Source organism: Dermacentor silvarum, chromosome 11 (genome assembly GCF_013339745.2).
Source record: "Dermacentor silvarum isolate Dsil-2018 chromosome 11, BIME_Dsil_1.4, whole genome shotgun sequence".
Lineage (NCBI taxonomy): Eukaryota > Metazoa > Arthropoda > Arachnida > Ixodida > Ixodidae > Dermacentor > Dermacentor silvarum.
In genome coordinates, this window is record NC_051164.1 from 120455592 (window position 1) to 120477784 (window position 22193).

General features: G+C 44.2%; 1 protein-coding gene across 1 annotated transcript in view; it reads left to right on the top strand.

Annotated features, from left to right (window-relative positions):
- The window catches only part of LOC119432949 (uncharacterized), a 226515-nt gene that overhangs the window by 135104 nt on the left and 69218 nt on the right, over positions 1–22193 (top strand). The window contains exons 10-13 of the mRNA XM_037700094.2: positions 1567–1648; positions 5410–5494; positions 6293–6365; positions 7199–9814. Coding sequence (XP_037556022.2) covers positions 1567–1648; positions 5410–5494; positions 6293–6365; positions 7199–7353 — 395 coding nt within the window. The 3' untranslated portion in view covers positions 7354–9814. The remainder of the gene's footprint in view (positions 1–1566; positions 1649–5409; positions 5495–6292; positions 6366–7198; positions 9815–22193) is intronic.

A 22193-nucleotide genomic window follows, 5' to 3' on the forward strand; every position in this document is an offset into this window, starting at 1 on the left:
GAATTCACAAAACGTTGCGTTCGTAACGGCTGTCTGCTAACAGCGGCCTGCCGACAGCCTTCTATAAGAATGTGCCCGACAGTACGACTGGACCACATTTGATCTTAGGAACAATTGAAAGTTTTGTTAATACGGGCCTTCACTTGTTCCCCGAAGCCGTGGGCTAACAATATATCTTCTAGACTTAATTTCAAGCTTCCTCTGTATTTTTACTACGCCAATTAGGCCCTACTCATTGCTAGAATTAGTCACAATTTTGCTGCCTACGAAGGCTGGCGAACACATCAGGACACATTAGCCGGTGCAATCCAGTACAAGCAACGATAGCTTTTACAGCTTTCCTAAAATGTGTAGATTATAGGCTTGCTAGCCAAGTGCGTAGCTGCATCCAGATGCCAAAGAAAGAACTATTTTCAGGTGCAGTTATTATTTTCACGATTTAAAAAAGCATGAGGTTACGCACGAGCCTGAGAGCAGGCTTGTGCGTAACCTAGATACTCTACTCAAGATACTGCATCATAAATACATTTAAACGCAATTTTGGTATCTTTTCAATAATTCGACTACTTCGTATTGCTGCTGTAACTTAAATACTACGCAGAGTATATTGTACTCAGTGTCTTCGTAAATGGCATGTCCCGTATCGGCGCGCAACGAGATCGTCGCGGCTTAGACGTCGTGCGCAGATAACCGGTCCCGCCCACTTCTTTATTCTCACAACCGTTCGGGGCGGCAGGCTTACACAGCCAAAAAATAAAAAAATAAAAACAGAAGTGCGGATCTCAAGCTTGACAAGCCGAAAGTAAACAAACCGGCATGCCTTTCTGGCAGCAGGCGTACAGCATGTGCGGATCGCTTTAGAATAAGAAGGGCTACAAAAATTTATTAGTCTAGATCGGCGACACTCAAGTCATACAAAGTCACACCAAAGCAAGGATATCACTGCTCTGAAAAAATAAGCCGTGGTTCAAGAACTCTTCGTACGACACTACGTCGCCGTGCTATCGAGCTCATCTTCGGAGCGCCTCTTCAGCATCGGAGGGAATGTGGTTAAGAAAAACAGTTGCAAGTAGTCAGATAGAAAATTGAAAATAAGGTCTTCCGCGCGAGCCAATAAAGCCCTCTCTGGTGAAACTCCGGTTCACATTACTTTCGTTTAGACTTCGGAACAACAGTTATTTTGTATATTTGAAGCCATGAAATGCTTTTTGAGTATTAAATGCTTCGTCTGAAATACATTTCGGAATTTGGCATTTAATGTTCTTGCGTGGTATTTATTAAGTTATCCTAAATACACTTTCTGAGTACCTTGCACAAACCTGCCTTAGAGCGACGATAAATACAGGAGAACTCCACCTGATCGTGTTTCTCTTTTCGTCCACCTTGTACCTATGTTGCTTTACGTCCGTTTTTAATCAACGCGATTGCTTCCGTACAGTTAGTTCTCCTGTCGTTAGGCAGCGTAAATTCCACTCTACGAACTTAACATGATGAATCACGTAATGATGTGGCGATGCCATGGCTCGTCATTTTAAGCGTCTAATACTGGTTCGGTGGTGTCGGCAGGTCACTACCCGTCCCTTCCCGGCACAGCGGAGTGGAACCGGCCGGAAGCCTTGGCTGCAATGGAAGAGGAAGTGGAACGCTGGTGAGATATGGGAAGAATAATGGGCAGCAGTTCCGTCCAGGTGCTTCAGCTTGGCATTGTGGCATTCTCTTTCACGCACTTGCGCCGCCTTGTCAGAACAAGCCTAGACTCTGGGCTGTTGTAGCTGTTAACTGCTACGTTTTATTTATGCATTTGCACTATCCTCAGGGTATAAATACCTTACAGAATGGAGAGGCATACATAGCAAAGCCGGGGAGAAAAAATAGCAGGAAAAAGGAAAAGAAAAAATGGCGGTTAAAACTCTTGTACGAAATATTTAATAACAAAACTGTAATTGATAGCGAAGGTTATTTAAAACAGCCGAGTTATATATCTCGACGGACTGACCACAAGTACCAAATTGGGGAATACCAGGCCAGGATAAACCTGTATGCAAATTCTTTTTTAAAAACTATTGCTCAGTGGAGTCGACTGATGTCTGAGCAAATGTGCAGTGAGAATAAAGATGTATTTTTTAAAGCTTGTAACGCCCCTGCTGTAACGTCTTCGAGCTAAGCGGGGAAATGCATGAATGAAGAACAGAAAAATACCGCTTTTTTATACCACGTGTACCCTTGTTAGGTATGTCACCTCTTTCTTTTGGCATCAGTCTTCCTCGCTTGTAGGTGTGTCGCTCACATTTATTTTTATTGAAACCCACAAAAAGCACCCTGTTAGCCCCTGCTAAAATACAAATGCTACTGGTGCTTAGAAGGATCCTTTACATAAATAGCTACTGTCTAAATGCTTAGGAACTCATATATCGTCTCTGTGGGCTTCCACAGCTGAATTTGGTGAAATTTGCTGCTTCTAAAACATACCATAAATCGACCGACTGTATGTAATAGATCTTTAATTTAGGCCATAAATGTTTTAAGAACTGTTCTTAAAAATCAAGAAATTTTAATGAATGCAAGTATGAAGTGTACAACTCTCAACGAAGTGATGAAAACAAGATCACAGTTCATTAATACACTTATTCGGAAATATAAAATGGACAAATACACATGTTAGCCACTACTCTTAAATATACCACAAATTTGTGAGTATCACTATTGCAGAACCTTCGTTAACTTTGTAATAATTTCATATAAGCTGTAAAGTCGTATAGCGAATTTGTACGCTTCAGATGGTCTAAGAGACGCAGCTTACGGAATTGCAATAACCGTTTCTTGCCTTTGTGAGGACTTACGGATTTCTAAACTTTGTGCTTTATTTCTTTTTTAACGTCGCCCGATTTGCGGCAATTTTCTTAAACAATTCGATGCGTATGCAAAATATTCTTTCATTCACTATAATTGTTTTTTTTTTCAGTGCAAGAAACTTCAATTCGCTTGAGTGGTAGGCTAAAGAAATAGTTTCTGCGTCTCTTATGTGTTTGAACAGAGAATTTAAAGTTGGCCCCGCCACTTTAAAGCTTTGATCCTCTTAATGGCGCGAGCGCTAAAAGATGGCTAATAGTGTCATTTTAGCGCTTGATGGCTAATGTCACTGAGGTGTTACAGAAAATTATTGCAACCCTAGGTTACGCAGCGGCGGTCTCGTTATACAGTCTTCGTTTTCCTTCTTCAAAAGAATCGCACAGCATCGGCCGACTGGGCTCTTCTCGCCTGATGTTTTTCGCAAGCGCATCCAAAGTGTCACTATGACATATAACAGAATTCTTACGCTTTCTGTCTTATCTTCGTCGGTGACGTTACTATAATGCTGCCTTGCTGAAATCGCTCTTTTTTTTTTTTTTCAGAACGACCATACCCGTTTGTTAAGCATAGAAAACGCACCACCTCCTTTTCGTTTGGTCTCGCTGATCAACTAAAAATCGCGTGCAGGAATCGCCTTTTTGCAAATGCCTTTATTACAAGCGCCTTTATACACGAGATTATCAAAGCGTAGGGCAAATTATATTTGATCTAGTCATTTTGGACAAACCGTATTGACTTCTATGAGGAATGCATATTGTTCCTAAAAATAGAATACCCGTACGTTACGCTCATTGCGATGCCTGTTTCGGCTACCAACGTAGGGTCTGCTTAGCATGTGATGCGCTGCTCTTTGTAGAGTGCATCCAAGGTCGGTTGCTTTGCTCTGCTTTCTCACAGTAAGGTATCATAATGTCCTATGGCGTAACATGCCTTTGCGCTAAAAAGTAAAATAAATAAATACTTGCTCATCAATCAATCAATCAAGCCCGATGGCCCTCCACTACGATTCTGTCCGAGCCTAGCCGCTCCTGAAACCGTTACGAGAAATCGCGAACTGTCACCATTATCACTTCTGTTCGACGCACATCATAGATGAAAATTTCCTGAAATTTATTCTTATACTGCCGGATATCATGTTCACAACTCATCACTTATCGGAAGCCGTTTCTCTTTGTTACAGTCATAAAGGTATTTCGTAGTACGTGCAGTGGTTTAATGCGAAAGCCTTAAATCTCTATGTTTGACGTACCCAAAGAGTGAGTGAGCTTGCCTCGCGCTTGCCTCGAGCTCGTGCCGGGGCTCGCCGGTTCGTCCTATTCTTCCACAGCATGGTGCAACGCCACACATCGTGAAATAAAGGGGAACAGGAATGCAGCCATAATGTAACATAGACGACTTTGGGGATATAGTAAACATGAGGCGATGCGTGGAATCTGGAAAGGAGTAATGGGGCCAGCGATAACGCTTGCAAATGCAATTCTCTGTTAGCATTCCCATACTGCCCCTTGCGCTCAAGGACGTTGAGGAAAAGGGCAACGGCAGCGCTAGGGAGGAGGAGGGAAGTGTCAGCGGCGGCGCCCGTACAACGTTCTGGAAACGGCATCAGCACGCTGGTTCTGTGTTAGCATTCCCATACTGCCCCTCGCGCTCAAGGACGTTGAGGAAAAGGGCAACGGCAGCGCTGGGGAGGAGGAGGGAAATGTCAGCGGCGGCGCCCGTACAACGTTCCGGAAACGGCATCAGCACGCTGGCGCGTCTTGTATACGTCGCCGCGTGGGCTCTATAAGCTTCATTCGAGATCGCTATGGATGCAAATAGGCTTTCGCCTTCACATTACAAGAAAGTTCTAAGCATACCCTGTAATTTTTTCTTTACTGTAAATATATGTAACAAGATACTTGGACTGTGCTGTTTTTCGTCTACAAAGGGAATTGTAGAAGCACTGCTAGCTAAATGAAATCATTTCGTTAGTCTGCGGAAAATTGCTACTTTTTTTCTATGCATACCTAATTCAATTCAAGTACATTTTATTTTCTCCTAATGGAAAGTTGCTCGTGGTTCAGCGTGCGTAAAGCTACTGGCTTGCGGTATGACCTGTATTGCAGTGCACATTGCAGCTCAGACGTGTTATCCAAAATTGACGTAAGAAAAGTTCAGCGCATTGAAAGCTTCGCTGATAAACGTGAAAGTCGCAGTGCAATTTAGACAGGCAATTTCTGACGACAAGATAAGATTACTTAATTAAAATAATTGTAAGCGGAAATGAGGTCCGCAAGTTTCAGACATTTCGTCATACATACGCCTCTTTATATAGAAGTGTATTTTCGATTTGTACTTAAGATCTTGGGCCGCTACAAGATCGTAACAACCGATCACATCCATACAACCACGTTCATGCATATATGAACCTACCATGACACAGTGAAGTTGGTTACTATAGAACAAAATAAGAAAGAAAAAAAAAAAAAGACGGCAGGGAAAGCCGCCGAAGATGGCGCCACTAAAACGCTTCCACAACATAATCCACATGAGCGTTTCCGGCCACTTTGCTAAACGCAGGAAACAGAAGAGCCTGGAGTCGTACCAGTGTCAAGTGACCTGCCTTGTTCGATTGAGGCACGAGGTTCTACGGTTGCATGCCCTGGTGAGACTTTCGAACATCTTTGTAATGTGCTGATTTACGTTGAAAGATATACCCTTCACAGTGCGCTGAGAATTGTAACCATAGCCTGTTCAATGGAAACGTCGTGCTTCATTGCGGTTCACCGACTGCTGCAGGAATACTTAAGATTATCGGTGAATTTAAATTTGACAACTTCTTCGCCGACAAGCCCTCTAGCGTCAAACCCTTCGATAAATTTGAAAGGAAGATGAAGGCGGCACAATGCGAGATAAAAGCGAAAATAAAATAATAAACATTGTAAGAAAGGAGTACGAATCGTAGTAGCCTATACCTCAATTGAGATTATTAGGAAAGAAAGAGGTTCGGCAGGCACGAAAATTGTGCAGACAACTGGTGGCTTATTAGAGTACCAGAATTGGGGCCAAGGCAATGACAATGCGCTCAGTGCGGAACAGAGTTAGACAGACTAATGACATCAGGAGATTAGCAGGCATACGTTCCAGTCATGGGTTGCTAAATTATAGTAACTGGAGTTTGCTGGTAGGGGCTTTCGTACAGCAGCGGAGGTAAAAAGGTTGCTTACATTGACGCTGTTGGCAGAAACAGTTGTCTATGAGGGGACATTTGTGTTTACAAAATGAGCAGAAACAGAAGCTACGAATAGGAGCAGATTTATCTTTCCGGTACATTTCTTGAGTAACGCTTTCTCAGTTTTCGCTGTGCTTTCTTTCGTTGTGCTACATATTTGATGAATAAATGCGGCGCTTATAAGGCACATCTGTCTTCTTGAATAATTGATATTTCTATCGATGCGTTCAGCTGCAGGAACAGGAGCACGCCATGCAGGCCTTGCGGAAGGAAAACTGCAGACTCCAGTCCAGACTGTCCCGAGGCAAGTGCATGTTCTGCTATGTGTGCCTGAAAAGGACAGTGAGAGAGATGGACATAGATAGTCGAAGGAAAAGACGAAGGCAAAGATATTAACCAGGACAGAAAATGTCGTTGGCTAAGCTCCACTTGAGGATGGGTCAGGAAAAGGTAGATAGATGAAAGAAATTATAGATAGAAACGGAGGGCACAGGGACGCTTCTACAGCCAGCCGCGATCACCCTACCCTACCACAGCACAAGACTAGTGCAGCAAAAGTGACTTAAAGTAAGGCTCAAGCCATTTTCAAAGGCATGTTGTTCTTAAGAATTGTCGCAGTGCCTTGGTCGGCCCCATAAGCAATGGCTTATGTGTTCGGCGTTCCAAAATGGTTTGTTTCTGCGATTGTCTTGGGTGAATGAGATCTACCGCAGCCGAGAGTGATTGTCCTTCTACATTGAATGGAAGCAGACAGATCAACCAATGATTAGCCAGATCTCTAGTCTAATTACTGCCATATTTTGATGTGACAAAAGTGCTGGTCAGAAATTTCTGCGGGGTGCAAATCAATTAATCCAGCTGCATTTTTACAAGGATTAGTTCCGTCTAGAGTAGCATATGCTCAGTGGCTCTTGTGGATAGAAGTTTTATACTTGAGTGCCCTGAAAAATATTCGGTTCGGCGGCCGCAGTCTGCCTAACTACGGGAACGGGAAAAAATTAAAGGTCTTGGTGGGCCACTGATAAGCACGTCTTGAAAATGTTCTGTTTGTAATGTATAACGAGGTAGTTATCCTATAGACAAACTGTCTCGTACTGTTAAAAAAATAACGCTGAAATATCCGTACTTCCTTTCCAGCCGAAAAGAAGTCAGCCCGTTCGCTGATAGAGACCTTAGAGAAGGAAGCGGCCGACTTCGAACGCCTCTGCAACTTGGGACAGCAACTTCAGCAACCGGGAGGTGCCAACGCTTTGCTAGAGTCCCGGGCGAAGCTGCGCACAGCCTTCCGCTGAAAAAAAGAAGAGAAAAAGAAGACAACCAGACGACGGGGTCCTGTCAAAAACAATTCCGTTTTGCGGATCTCGTTAGGCGGGTCATTTTGACATATTTTGTGGAGCTGTTGTTTCATTAATGATATATTTATGTCTCTCCTAGCCAGTCGGTGCCCACATCATAATTCAAGTCATAGCATGGTTGATATATTGAACGTCCGCGATGCTTCGTTTAAGTTGTGTTAAAGTACTGCGCACTTTTAGCGGTGTCTCTACAGAGGGGTATGCCAGCTTTCATACGTAACAGAAAGTTTACTACTCGTGGTTGCAGCCGTTTTTCAGTGCAAATAAGATTCGAAAAGCAGAAACCTTGACTGCTCAGTCAGTTAGCAAAGATTAATAATGACTGTAGTGCAAAAAGGAGCTAAACACAAGCAAATTAGGACACACGGGAAGTGCCAGCCAAGTACTAATGTTTTATTGAGAACAAAAAAAAAGTTAGTTTTCAAACAAATTTCAATTTTTCGTCAGTGCGTGTGTTTTCGACTGGTTTGCTTGTACGTCCTTTTTGCACTGTTTTAATGTAAAAACAGATTCTGGCTGAACAATTTCCACGAAAGATTATTATCAACTCACGACCAATCTTATGGTTGCCGCAAACATTGACACGAAAGGGTAAGAAATAGTTTATCAGAGATATTCCGCAACATAAAACCCATTGAACTGTCGGCAGGCAAGGCTTCATCTCACATAATGAGTGTGATTGCATAACAGGAGAAAGAAAGAGCTTTCGTGCGTTCTGATTTTGTCCGTCAACAGCGCTCATGACCGTAGATAGCGATCAAAATTACTTTGTCAGAGTCATGAATGGACAAGTACTTGTTATCTGCATTTTATAATCAGCTGTAAAATAAGTGCATCAGGCCAAAATAATCCTATATTTGTGGCAAGTTTCCTAAAACAAAAATTTCATCTAGTTGGTTTCGAATGACAGGTGAATCGCAGCGCATTATACAAGAGACGAGTACAGACCAGCGATCAGTCGGTCTTGTTTCTGCGGTTGCCCCTTGTTTATTGCACTATTATTTACTTGTTGAACGTGGTTCAATTGATTTGCTACGTGCCTGTGTAGTCCTGGTCGCTACTCCTAAGTTTCAATTTCACCACGATCGCGAAAAATAACAGTAGTTTCGTAATAACAGTAGTTTTTGACTACGTGAACGACAAACTACCGTTGCACATTAGTGGAATTTACGAAAGCGCACTCCTATGGTTTAACGGGAAGAACAGGCCTATCATCTCGTATTATATAATGATGCAAATAAGGAGGCTCACGCGATATAAAACGGTTATGTGGAATTCAAGCACATCAACTTGTCACTGCAAAAATTTATAAGAAAAGAGACGAAGCAGTAAGCATAGGGATAAACAGGTGGCCACTATTAATACATATACACAAACCAGAACAAGTGCCCCTATAACGTAAAACTATTCCATTCTGATGTTACTCGAATCTCCTGATGTTAAATTTACGCAACCGCCAACGAAAGCATCGGGCGGTGACCCGCAGAGTTGTTTGAACTGCCCAATCAAACATTCTCTTCGTTTATAGGATGTAAGTTTGCTTTCAAAGCGAATAGCATTGCCTTCCTTGGCAGGTTTTTCTTATCCGATTGGCTGACAAGAGGCGAGGAGCTCACGGAAGAGGAGAGAATATCAGTGGGGCCTGACTATCACAGTAAGTAGATAACTTAGTGAGGAGAAGGGTGCCGGCGTGTGCAATTGGTCCGCTTCCCCTTGATTAGCTTGCGGCAGCTGGTCGGGCTGCTGGCAACAGGGAGTATAAAATGCCGCCAAAACAGGTCCTCAGCGAAGAAGAGTAGACAGAGATACGTGCGAAAGTGCTTAAAAATGTTAGCCTGCCACACAAAAATATTAATTTTACGCAAAGAAAGCCATTCTCGCCGGCCGCTTCGAGTAGCCAGTGCCAGAGTGGTCGGCCGGCGGGCATCTTCTATTCCTTTCTGAACGGGGCAGTATACGGCTATTCCGAATTAAATTCAGTTTGGTTCGGCATGATAATTCATCTTTAGTGCGTACATGCCAGTTTGACGTGGCGAGTTTTCGCGGTTTTTTGACATCCTTTGACGAACAGGGGAAATTGGCGCAGTCCGAAAAAAAAAATGTCACCAATGCAGCTTTCGGGTAATTGCAAAAATGGTGTAGAATCGGAAAGAACTTTTTGTTTTCGTTTGCAAGGCCTAATCATGCTTAATAACTGTGTACACATCGTATCAGAAGGGGAGTTTTCGCAGATTTCGTAACATCGCGTGATAGACAGGCGCAGTGGGCGTTGCCAGATAAAATTTCACCAATCGTGGAAGGCTAGTGGCGTAAATACGATAGAATAAAAAAAATTCATGAGCCATTCCATTCTGTGAAGGTGCATGACCAGCGAAGCTGTGTAGCACACGACGCAGAGGTGCCACATAATTTTGAAAAAAGGTACGAGCATATCTATTGTCCTCATCTGTGGTCATCATGACGATAGGTACGCAGCACACACTCGCGTATCACCTCTGTTATTAAATGCGTTTTTCACGTAATACAATGAAGGGCTCATACCCCCTTAAGCGATGGCGCATACCCCTGTAAACGCGGCCTCCCAATTACGACGGCAGAAGAGAGGTGAAATTCTTCGCTGGAATGATGAGTGGCAACAGATCCAGCTGTAGATCAAGACGACGACGCTCGAGCCCTTGCTCGAGCCATGGCTGATGACGGTAGTTTCTGCATACGCTGCAGAAGCCATGAAACCCCGCATCTTAGTCATATAGAGCTTCGCTGTAAAATAGATTGGAATAACTTTACATTACAGCGCCCCAGTTTCAATCGCGGTGGCACCACATAGAAAAAACTATCGTGCCAAAAAGCACGCTCAGCTCAGAGCCACGGAACTCTGTGCTCCTAAAGCTCGTCAAACGTACTCTGCCAACGAAACATGGGCCGAATTCACAAAGCTTTTCGTTTGCGAGTGCTCGTTGAGATTCGCTGACCGCCTTCGTCAATGATGCGTCTAGCATAAAGATTGAATGAAGTATTCTGTTACGAAAAGTTCTAGCGAACGCGATTTTTGTTTGTACGAGCCGAGTTCCCTAATCTCGACGCTGCCGTGACCGTTTCGCGATTACGCCGCAAGTCCGCGCATTGATTTCCCTGGTGAGCCCTGAAGAAAGGGCTACAAAGGCTTTCTAGAAAGAAAGCCTCAATCGTGCAATAGCGCAATAGTGCGAGCGACATGCAGTGGTGCTTAGGAGTTTGACATAATGGTGTCTACAATACTTACACGAAGCGAAGGGAATGCATTGTTTTTAGATGGTGTAGATGGTGAATCTGATGAGTTTATCTGCCGTAGCCCTTTGAGCGAGTCGGCAGGCAAGTTTCACCTTATCCTGGCCGCGGCGGCCGCATTTCGATGGGGCGAAATGCAAGAACGCCCGTGCCCCGTGCATTGAGGTACGTTAAAGATCCCCTGGTGGTCAAAATTACTACGGCGTGTCGCATAATCGAATGGTCGTTTGGCAACGTAAAACCCCAGAATTCGTTCAAGTTCTACCATATTGAAATATGCTGTTTGCATTTCTGATGCACTATGACTGTTATTCTATGGTTCTAATGTTTGACCTGTCCCCGTGAATATGTAAATAGGCACGATACACCTAATTTATACATTATTCATGTTTATGCTTCTAGTAGAGTCTTCCGTCGTCTTTGCTTGCCTTTAGTTCGGCAATGTTTGATTTCCCATGGTGACAATAAAGCAAAGGCGTTGGAGAGCACTGACCACACTGTCACGTGGCAAGGAACGCTGCGCCGCTCACAGTCTGCGAGCGGACAACCTTGCAAAACACTTTTGGGGAAGTGTGGTGACTTACAAATGTTTCTGCTTTTTTATGTCCGATACGCTTGGCCCGTTTACACAAAACTTCTCTTATGTAAAAGTATTCCTGATTGGGCAACAGTGGCGCGCCCTCAAGCGTCTATCGCTTTCGATGTTATCGCTGTGATAACGACATCACTCGCGTGTCGATTACCAGTCGCTTACTGCAAGTCATTGAGATAAAATACCGGCCCTGACAACGTTGCGTCACTCTGCCGTTCGGTTCTGCAAAGGAGTAGCATAAGTAATAAGATCGTTACGGCAATAGCAATTTGATTGTTGTTTCCCGAGATGTCATTTCGTGCGTGATTACGTATACGAACTATCCCTCCTTCCTATCTTTCCTTCTATGTTTCTCTCGTCCTTTCCGAAGAGTAGGCAGGCGTTGTGCCCCTTCTGGTTGCAGTTGCCAGCCTTTGCTTCTCGCTTTCTCTTTCCTGTGTATATGTTTTTAAATCAAATAATAATAATAATAATCACACGGAGTCAGAACTCCTCACGTACGAGAAATGCATTGCTAGGAAAGATGTAATTAGCTGGAGAAAAATGCATAAAACGTGATTTTTGCGTAGTGCTTTTCACTGCGTAGATTTACAGATGTACTTTTATTTGCCACCTGCTTCTATGTCACAGACGTAACCATGCCAAGTGTAAAGGCAATATATGGCAGGAAATAATTTTGAGAAAGCAAATAAACTGCACGAGCAGATGCTCAAACACAGACAAAACAGATGTAAACTAGTATTTGTGATTTGCGCGAAACGAAAGGCAGGAAAGGTGCAAGCGTCGCGAACAATACTCCCGAATTCGCTGCTTGCCCTGGCGCTGTGGGTGGAACACTGTGTCAGCGCCAACTAAATGCGCTTCCATGATGCAAGGGTGGTAGCATTAATGTTTGCAGCCAGGTCAAAGCAGAATTTTTGCGGAAATAGGGGATCTTGATTGTCCATTACCAAATACGAGAATGCCAAGATCGTGAAAGAAAATGGTATAATATTATTTGTTGTGCAAGTACTCGCACTCATATCGCTTTACAGACAGTTGTTTTTTGTCAACATTTATTTTGCCAAGATATACTTGCTAAGTGGGGACATCACCGAATGCATAGTGGGGCAACAGCGAATACAACAGAAGCTGCAGCGGGGCAACATGTAAATATTTGGTGGATATTTGTTCAGTGCAATATATTTATCTGGAAAAGGAATAAATAGATACGTCTGAAACGCACTAAGCATTAGTCACATAGGTAGTTGACGTATTACTTATCTGGTATCAATGGAAACGAAACAGAAGTTCACAGAAAAATTGAGCTTTGAAATGATTTAGAGTGGTTGAACAAGGAATGTCGCTGTAGATTAGTTTTGACAAGGAGACGCATTTTTTGTCAATACCTTTCTAGCTGGCACTGTCCTTGTCTACAAAATTGGGAGGTACCTGTAATTTAGAGCACTTATGCTAACAACAAGCACATATAATTACCAAAAGAAGTTGACTTTTCTGAAAAACCGTGAATGTGTCTCCCTCCACGGTATCGTCCCCTTTTTCCTGCTCACATAATGTATGATTTCTTGAACGAGCCATTCATATTTGCTCACAATTAAAAAGGAGAGTTCTTTAATCGCTTTGTTCCAATAAACATTTTCATTGATAGGGTCAACATATAAATTGTGAACGCGATAATGGTGAAAGCGATAAACAAATTATAGCATCGACTGCAAAGGCAGCGTCTCGCAAACAGTTGAGTGATTCACTAGTAGTTAACATTGCTACATGGGGGACCACACGTGCATAGCCACGTAAAATATTAGGAATGTCGTGATATTCTAGCAGCGAAGGGACCGGCAGCACCCAACTTCGATGCGATATCTCTAGTGCTGCATGTGCAGAAATGCTGTGAAAAAAGCTACAAATATTTTAGTGGTGTGGTTACGATTAGCATTTCATGTTTCGTATTCATCTGACCTCCATTAATTATGCGTGTTTCGCACAAACAACGTTAGCAGGCACGTTTCTCGCAACTGGGTAAGCTTTTCCCAGTGACAACGGCGAAACAAATATTGCTCAGTGTAGGAGAGCCATCGATTTGCAGAAAAAAAAATACTCATTCGAACCTTTACCTACAGAAACTGATATTTGCAGTTAGCATGCCACTAATAAGTTATCCTCTCGCATTAATCATTAGTTAGCATTTCATCGGGATTTTCTCTAACATGTTATTCCATTTCGAGAGAACAACAAATCTGTCAAAGCATATCGTCTCACATCCCAGAGATAAACATTGTGCCGTGGTGAACAAGATAAATAACTACAGTACACTCGACGTTCCAAGCCTTGTACCTAAAGATTAGAACGATATTGCTATCACACAATAATTCCATGAGATACAGCCTCCTCTGCCGGTAATCACACCCACAACATTTAGCTTTGCAGCAGAACTACAGGTGGAGTTATCGGCGCTGCAGAGCTGGAATTATGAAAATTTTTATAGTAGTGACTAGCTGGAAATCCACACCATAGCTTTCACTTTCTAGGAGTTCATGAAAGCCAGTTGAAGCTCATCAGCTCGTAAAAACATGGCGCACAGGAAATACACTCAGCGAAGAAAAATAAGATTTCACGTTGTTATTAAATGATCATATCATTTTTACGCCATTCTGCTGCCAGGATACACAAGATTGTAATATTCGTTTCAGGCAGCTCGACACATTCCACATGCCAATTCTAGCGGTGGAGACCAGTCATCACTTCCCATGATTTATAACAATGCCAGTTCACCGCAGCCCTGCCGCATAAGTTACATTTGCAACATCCTATCAGCGGTAACTATACTTTTCAAGTTCTTCTGATAGCTGCTATGCCGGCTATGCCTGCTTCCATATTGCCGTTCTTCCACTGCAAGAACTTGCACTCCCGTAAAGCTTATTATAGAATTTAGGTCTGTTCGTGTTACTGATACGTAGTGAGACTGAACTTTTCGAAACACTTTTCTTTTGCGGTAGAGTCAAACATATATACAGAACCGGAATGTATTGCCTCCAGCAACGTAGTCCACAGTTTCTGGAGCGCTGATATTGGCTGTATGCTTGAGCTGCGTACTGTTGGTTTGTTTTCCCAGACCATGTTACTTGAGACTGCATCTTTACCCATGGCGTACGTAAATATGTATGTGTATTCGCAAAGGTTTCTTCAGTGCCCGAAAGATCAGTTGAATAAAACTGGAAGGTAAAAACTTGGTCGAAAAAATCTAGTTGCAATAAATGAGCGCCATGCTATTCGCTAAATTTGTCACGGACGCCTCATGCCCCACAGATCATATTTTAACTCATAGAAGACGTCATTCGTCTATACTGCAATAACCAGTACCTTAGAATGGAAGGAATTTCAGTACAGACGAATGTCAAGCACATTGGAAATTAGTAGTTTGACCGTGCTACGCATTTACCTCGTGATACCGTCCATTGTGCAGCACAGCATTAGGAGGCCTTCAGCAAACCGTTGAGGCACGCAAGAAATGAAACTCTGCAGCACAGGTCCTAATTTACAAAGAAAATGCGCGACAATCGCGCTCGCAACCATTTTTCGCAGTGTGGTAAACTAACGAATTCACCAGTTGGAGAAATGAATTTGGTTGACGTTGGCGAAGAAGGCTGTATGAATCGGGATGCTTAATGAGATGTTAGCGCACAATTTCTTCGTCACCCGAACAAGTCATAGCATGAACGCAACGCCTACCGATGGCGCCAGAAGAAATAACAGGTTCTCAATTATTGCATGGAGAATAACGCCATAACACTTGACTACTTTCATTCGAAACTCGTAAAGACATAGTTAGCAGAGTGTCCAGCAGGCACCCCTTCGTTCTGGCGCCAGCGAGGCGACCCTAAGATTCCCGAGTTTTAAATGCGGGCCTCTTTGGAAGAGATGTAACTGAATATGTTGTGTCGAAGCTAATCATAAACACGTAGATATGGCGCTGAGCTTGCTTTGAACAGAACTGTTTAAATCTGTTGCAAAGGAGGCTAAATTTTAATATTGAAGGTATGAGGTATTTTCACTCGCTGAACAACAAACAGCCATTGAAAAGCATGAAACGCATGAAGTACTCGAAAATAAAACAAAATGGTCGAGTGAAAGTGCGGGGCACTGAATGCAGCATTCGTTTCACTACTGCGTTTCAAGAATAGCTAAGGTTCACAGACAGTACTGAGCACAATTAGCTTCGTAGAAAAAAATCCGTGCTTTGCTGATTGAATGGTTGTCTTGCATAAGAACATCGTAGTTTGAAACGCCGTTTCTACGACATTGTGACCACCAGAAAAAATTGCGGCTTGTTGATAGGCTTTATTCCATTTGTGCGTTTGGATTCCTCGTTTTACTCTAGTACTTTGACTACGCCACCTGGGCGTGTAGGATCTATAGCTGTGAAAAACAAGATCACATGGCGGGTTTAACTAAACTACAACCCGAAGGCCGGACTTCCCCAGCACGTTGTTGTTAAATGCGGCATTATTCCTTGGTGATGCCGGAAGTGAGGCACGCGTGGAAACTCGCGAGGCTTGAAGAACCGTGGAGTGCAAGAAGTGTTGCGTCAAAATATAAATGTGTGCTAGAAGGAATGCTTAGGGTGGTAGATGAATACAATTTAGAGGTTTTACGCACGTGATGTGTTGGTAACGATGGTTGCGTGAGTGAATAGCGTTTTGCATACAGCAAGTTTTGAAGTAGTCAAGTGGTAACGCATATCATTCATAAGGGAAACAAGCCAAGTGCTGTTGATGTGGTATGCCTTCCAGTCTGAGGGCAGATCAAGTGCACGCTTGACTTTAACGTTATGAGAGAACTGCGAACTCATTTTTCGATAAGACTGCCAGGTCTTTTGAACCAAACAAACACTGGTTTAATAAACAAATGTTGTAAATGTCTGCAGGTGGTCTTGCGTACCTACATACACCTGTGGAAGAGCCTTTCTTTTTTTCACCCGTCACTTTAATTTTCATGTAGTGAAAACATCTTTAGCGACGATCCCATTACAGAAATTTCAGTGTTGGTAGGTGAACGCTATTCCGGATGACGTCATCTCGGATACGGTGTCGCAACGCAGTGTAGCTGTGATAAAGAAGACCGATAATTCCTTACCTGTACACCTGTCGTGCGCCAAGAAGGTGAGATAAAGCGTGGAAGGTTGGCCACGGTAGAGCGAAGGTGCCAGCAATTAGTCGTTGGGGTAACATGTAATGATTTAATCGCCCTTGTCATTGTTTAACTTTTTCTCAGCATGGCGCTCAGTGATTTGATGTCCAGAAGTGATGTTTTTGGGGGTAATCATAGATTTACCCAATGTTTCTGTTTTCTGGGGCTGTTGTTGCCTAATAAAGAGTCTGTTGCGCATCATATTGTGTTTCTTGTGACGTTTAATGGCTACATGACCAGTTTTTAGTAGCACACTCATCAGAGTTGTGCCCGGTACGCGTTCGTACTTATAGTATCCCTTTTGTCAATTTCCGCAGCCCAAAGAACATGGGCCTTTTGTCATCCTTCTTGTCTAGTCATCACCGACGGAGGACTAGAGACCGGATTGTAGGCAAATGCCTATTCCTGCGCGCCAGGGCCCCACCTTTTTTTATTTATGAAAACAAATGATGGGTTAGCAAGTGGTTTAGCATTGACTTTATATTACAATGATTTCCTATTTTCTGTCTTTTGGGCCTAACCGGGTGTTCCTGCTAAGAAATTAAGCAATATTTTATTATCATCTATGGGAGTTACCAGAAGTTTTTCAAAAGAGGTGGAGATTACTTGTTTTAGACATCGAAATGGCATAATCGACTGATTAACAAACATTCAATAATTTTTAAAGCATTTTCACGAATCACCTAAGGCACATATTGTAATGTAGATATTGTAGCTAGGGAGGCGGCAAGGTGGATCCTCTTGGAAAGAATTCTCAGGCTGATACCATTTTCGATATATTATTTCCCCGAACTTTGCGAAGAACTACATTGGCGGTCCAGTTACTTATGTGCTTCAATGTATAAAATGGCATTCTGCTAAGGTAAGTAGAACGACAGTGCATCTTTACCGCAAGTTTAATGGCGCATATCTCTAAAATGGTGTCATCCGCAAAATTCTTTTTAGGTGGGTATGCCTTGCGGTCTCAACGGCTACAATTTGTAGGTTGCAATATGGGCCTTAAGGTAATTAGCTAAAAGCTGAATTACCGAAATTCTGCTAATTAGTGAATTGCGCATTTCGACTTCTTTCGTAAGTCAGGGTACGACCAGCGGTACTAGCTCAAGGAGCAGCTCAAGGACTAGTATTTTGTTATCTGCCACAGGTGATCTTTAAAATCGCCTGAATCTTCGCATGAACACCTGGTTTATACCTATTTTTGCTTTTAGCACTTGAAAATGCTTTTTGAGCTGTTTATTGTGTTATGAAAGCACAATGAGTTACCTGTTTTCCCAGGACCTGGCGTCATTGGCAGACGCTGTTGCTACAGAAAGTCACCTGACAATGTAACCCAGCAGATAAGCAGTGGCGAAGCCAGGTTTCTTTTCTTTCGGGGGGGGGGGGGGGGATTGGATGAAGGATAGGGGGGACAAACGTCTGACAAGATACGATTATTGTTTGCAGGTTGTATAGCTGTTATCAATCTGTATAGTGTTGCATAGTGTTATGACTGTATAACGAAATTCTAACTTGTTAGTATAGTTTCACATGTGTTCTCTTTGTTGTTGTATTTGTGCCCCCCCCCCCCCCCCTCTATGTAATACCCTCGGTTGCGAGGGCCTTTAGGGGTATTTTGTATAAATAAATAAATAAATGTGAGGCGAAGAAGGAAAGCTGGGCAGGTAGCGTCATGGTGCACACAGATTTCGGGGGGCGGGGCACATACCTGGTGTCATCGCACCCTCCTGGCTACACCCCGGCAAGAAGGGCTTGCGTTTTCAACGTCACTTAAGCTTTGAGACACAAACCTCGTTGGGCTACATATATACAATACATAAAACCGCCCGGCCCATGCTTTGGGAATGGTTTTATAGTGCCTTTTCTGTCTATTGTAAGCGCCTAACACCGGGATCTTAAGTGTCTAAAAATCCTGCCTCGATGCGTGTGTGAGAATTTTGAAGTGAGAGAGAAAAAAAATCAGAGCCCTTACACTACTGTGAAGATGGAAACCAGCGAAGCTGTCACTATGGTAGGTCTGCTGTAGGGAATATTGCTATAATTATTAGATATATTATCATTAGTGATTAAATTGAGCGTCTTCGGTATCTTCGTCAAAGAGCAAGGAAACCGCCTTCTTGTTTTCGCCCGGCGCGATGGCCAAGTAGTGCGTTTGTTGCGCCAAGACCGCCCCATCGTCAAAGACTAGCGTATCAGCCACAGCGTTCATAGCCGCGGCACACTGCACGCCAGCGTCAGGATCCTGTGAGATCACTGCAGCTCCAGCTCTCGGTGGTTCATACCCACATATCCAACGCGGGTGGAAACAACACGTGATTTCTTTCTTACCTTCCTTCTGCCTTTCTATCTCTCTTTCTTTCTTTATTTCCTTCCCTCCCTCCCTCCCTCCTTCCTTCTTTCTTTCTTTCTTGTCCCTGGCTCATACCCGCATATTCAATGTGGGTACGCGTCACACGTAATTTTATTGTCTTTAATCGCGATGTAACTGCCGAGCATGTGATGTTATTGATGTCATGATCTATCAGTCATGTTAGTGCTAAGGCACAACTGGCGGGAAGCATATGGAGCCAAACCACCTCACACATGAAGCCGATGTTTGAAGTGCGAAACACTTTAGGGGCCCGCGCTGTCGGCGTGTAATGTGATCTCATGTCATCGTGGTCACGCGCAGCAAAGGTTGGTTTGACTCCGTGTGCGTGGCGGTTTCCACCAGTTGTTCCTTAGCGCAGGCGTCAAAAGGGATGATGGATTGCTAAGCACAAGATAAACACAGGAAAAAACCAGATAAACACAAGAAAAACACAAGGGAAACACCGGCGGAACTAGCCCCGAGAGCAGGAGCGGGAGAGATCTCACAGGCTCCTGACGCTAACGTGCAATGTGCCGCGGCTGTGAACACTGTGGCACGGCCGCTAGATAAAAAAAAGGTGTATCCAGAGGCCGTGACTGTGGCTCATACGCTAGTCTTTGACGATGGGGCGGACTTGGCGCAGCAAACGCACTACTTGGCCATCGCGCCGGTCGAAAACAAGACACCGGTGTCCTTGCTCTTTGACGAGCATATCGACACGCTTAATATGATCAATAATGATAATATTATAGCAATATTCACAACAGCAGACCCACCTAAGTCACAGCTGCTCTGGCTTCCATCTTGACAGTAGTGGAAGAGCTCTGAATTTTTTTCATTCTTGTATACATTTTATTAATCCTTTTTCCTTCCTCAATATCTATTTGTCACTGCTACCTATGACTCTAATTAGGAGATCAAATCAGGTCGTATCAATCTCTTCCCTGCTTTTGTTTTTGCAGGGATTATATTGGCTGGTGGTTGCTTCGGCTCACACGGAATCTGTGGTGTACGTGAACGGAAAGCCGAAAATATTTCTGCAGAAAGTCACATGCATGCACGAAGACTCCCTTCGCTGATACAAGATTATATGAGAAGCCTAATCATGTGCCTAATGAATGACGGCGGTAGGTAATATTAAGCGGCATTTGGCGTGCATCTGATGTTCATCGTCTAGGTGGTTTAGAAATGTGCGGAGGTCGAGCCTTTCATTTTTCAAAGGACGGGCAGTACCACGCAAGGTCCTTCATAGTTTCTTCGGCACCACAGGCATTCCATTCGGCGTTATAGGTAGTTGCAATTTTGGATAAGTATGCATTGGTGAATGCAAATTCCAGGCGTAAACGACACATTGTGTATTCACTTCGGGGAAGACCAGGTAAACGCCTCAGCTGCATACAATGATTGAATAAAGGCATCGGATGTTGAGTGAAATCAGGTATACGTCGCTTCTAAAATGGCAAATCATGCGCCAGCTTGCTTCGGCGCCGCGGTGCGCCAGTCCTCGATAAAGGCATACAAACAAGATTTGTTCCTTGTTCAGAGCGAGTACAACGCGAGGAGGCTGGAACGTACCTCCTTGGTACCACCAAAGCACTTTCAAGGCTAAATGTCGTTGCACCGGTTATAGCTTATGTGGCCAGGTACGCAGTGCACACGACTGCGAAAAGTAAAAAAAAAAAAATTCTAAACTGTGACCAGTGCGACGGCAGTTTCATTGTGAGCACGACAATTATCGTTTCACCCACACTTGCACCCGCAGAGCTTCGTAAAACATGCAGACAGGAGACCATGTTTACTCCGAGATGTAAGCCGTAACCGCAGTTGCACGCAATTATCTTGTTGCGGAGGAACTTTCCAAGAAGACAGAGGCTTTAAAGACACAAAAGAATACGCGTTTTCATTGTCCGAGGGTGGTTAGATTTGCTAGCGGATGAAGAATTCCACGATTATGAACACTGCGAAAATGGACACGGAAGAGAAATTGGGCTAAAGAACATGATGGGGTGGTGCAGCATAAACGTTTTGCTATAGAACCCCCGTGCACGGTAGATAAACCTGTGTACAGAATTCGGTAGATGCCGCATTCGCCGCTGCAAACCAATGATAAGTTGTTACTGCGGATTCGTTTTATTGCAAAATATTCATTTGCACATTACACTAATGTCCTTGTTCATAGCTCGACGGTGCATGCCCATAGGACAAATACTACTGCCGTCGCCGACGACCGTGGCATTGGCAGAGCACCGAACACGCACTGCAAAGCGATTAAACATGATGTTACGTGTGACACAGGCCAGCAACTGACGCTTCGCCATTACAGACTCCACATCGGCCACTATGATCCCGTTTGGAAGGAAGTTGAGACGGCCGACGAAGGAAAGCGCGTTCTCCTTTTTTGTTATTGACGCACAGCCTCATTTTGAGGCGTAACATACGCAACGTTTCCCAGCAAAACGGTATCCAAGTTTCCCTCTGGGGGCTTTTAACAGGGAAGCTGTTTAAGCCAGCCGGAATGTGCGGTTCGTGTGAAGAAACTGCCGCGCTGTAGCCATGACAACCAGGAGGGCGGCGACACCCAGGAGGCCGGGCGGAGCATGCGCGAGCAGTCTCCTCGCCAGCTCCATTCCTTCCCGAAACCCGCCTCTCTTCCCTCCGCGGCGCGCTATGGCCGCCGCCACAGCTGGTATGACGTCATGCTCCCCACATCGTCACGCTACCGCCGCGCAACTTTGCAGTACTACCGCAGCCTTTCCAGTACTAGCACAGATGACGTACACAAGTATAGGCCTAGCTACAACCAAGTTTAAAACTCGACAGAGCCAAGTTCAACCTACCCACAACCAAGGGAGAGAGTCAATCGGCCAGCTTCGCTGGTTGAGCGAGAGCACGTGGCCTTTGCACCGGCGCTTTAGCGTCTCATGTGAAAGACCAACCATTGCCGACCAGAAAAAAATTAGCAGTGGCTTAGCTCGGCTATGCCGGTATATGCATAGCGTTCGGCCACATCGTTCAGAACCGGTAGACATGGTGCGATAGGCGGGTAACGATACCCATTGGTAACGCTAAAGAATGGAATCTTCGGTTTAACAAGAAAGTTCTTGCACGGTTTGCAAACGATCAAACGCCCAGCGTGAATGCCGGGCAAACGCCCGGCGCGCCAGCTGTGCGCCATGTGACGTCACTGCTCCTCGCGCAGGCGCAGCACGGTTCCCCAGGAGCCACGCGAAACTGCTCAACCTCGGCCAGTGTAGCTCACGCTACGAAACACGCATGAAGCAGCCAAAGAACGCTATTGGATTTAACGCCAGCGCTGCGTCATAGTGGGTTCACATTACCACGGCCATTCGATGGATAGGCACACCGTGTGTGACTTTCCAGCGA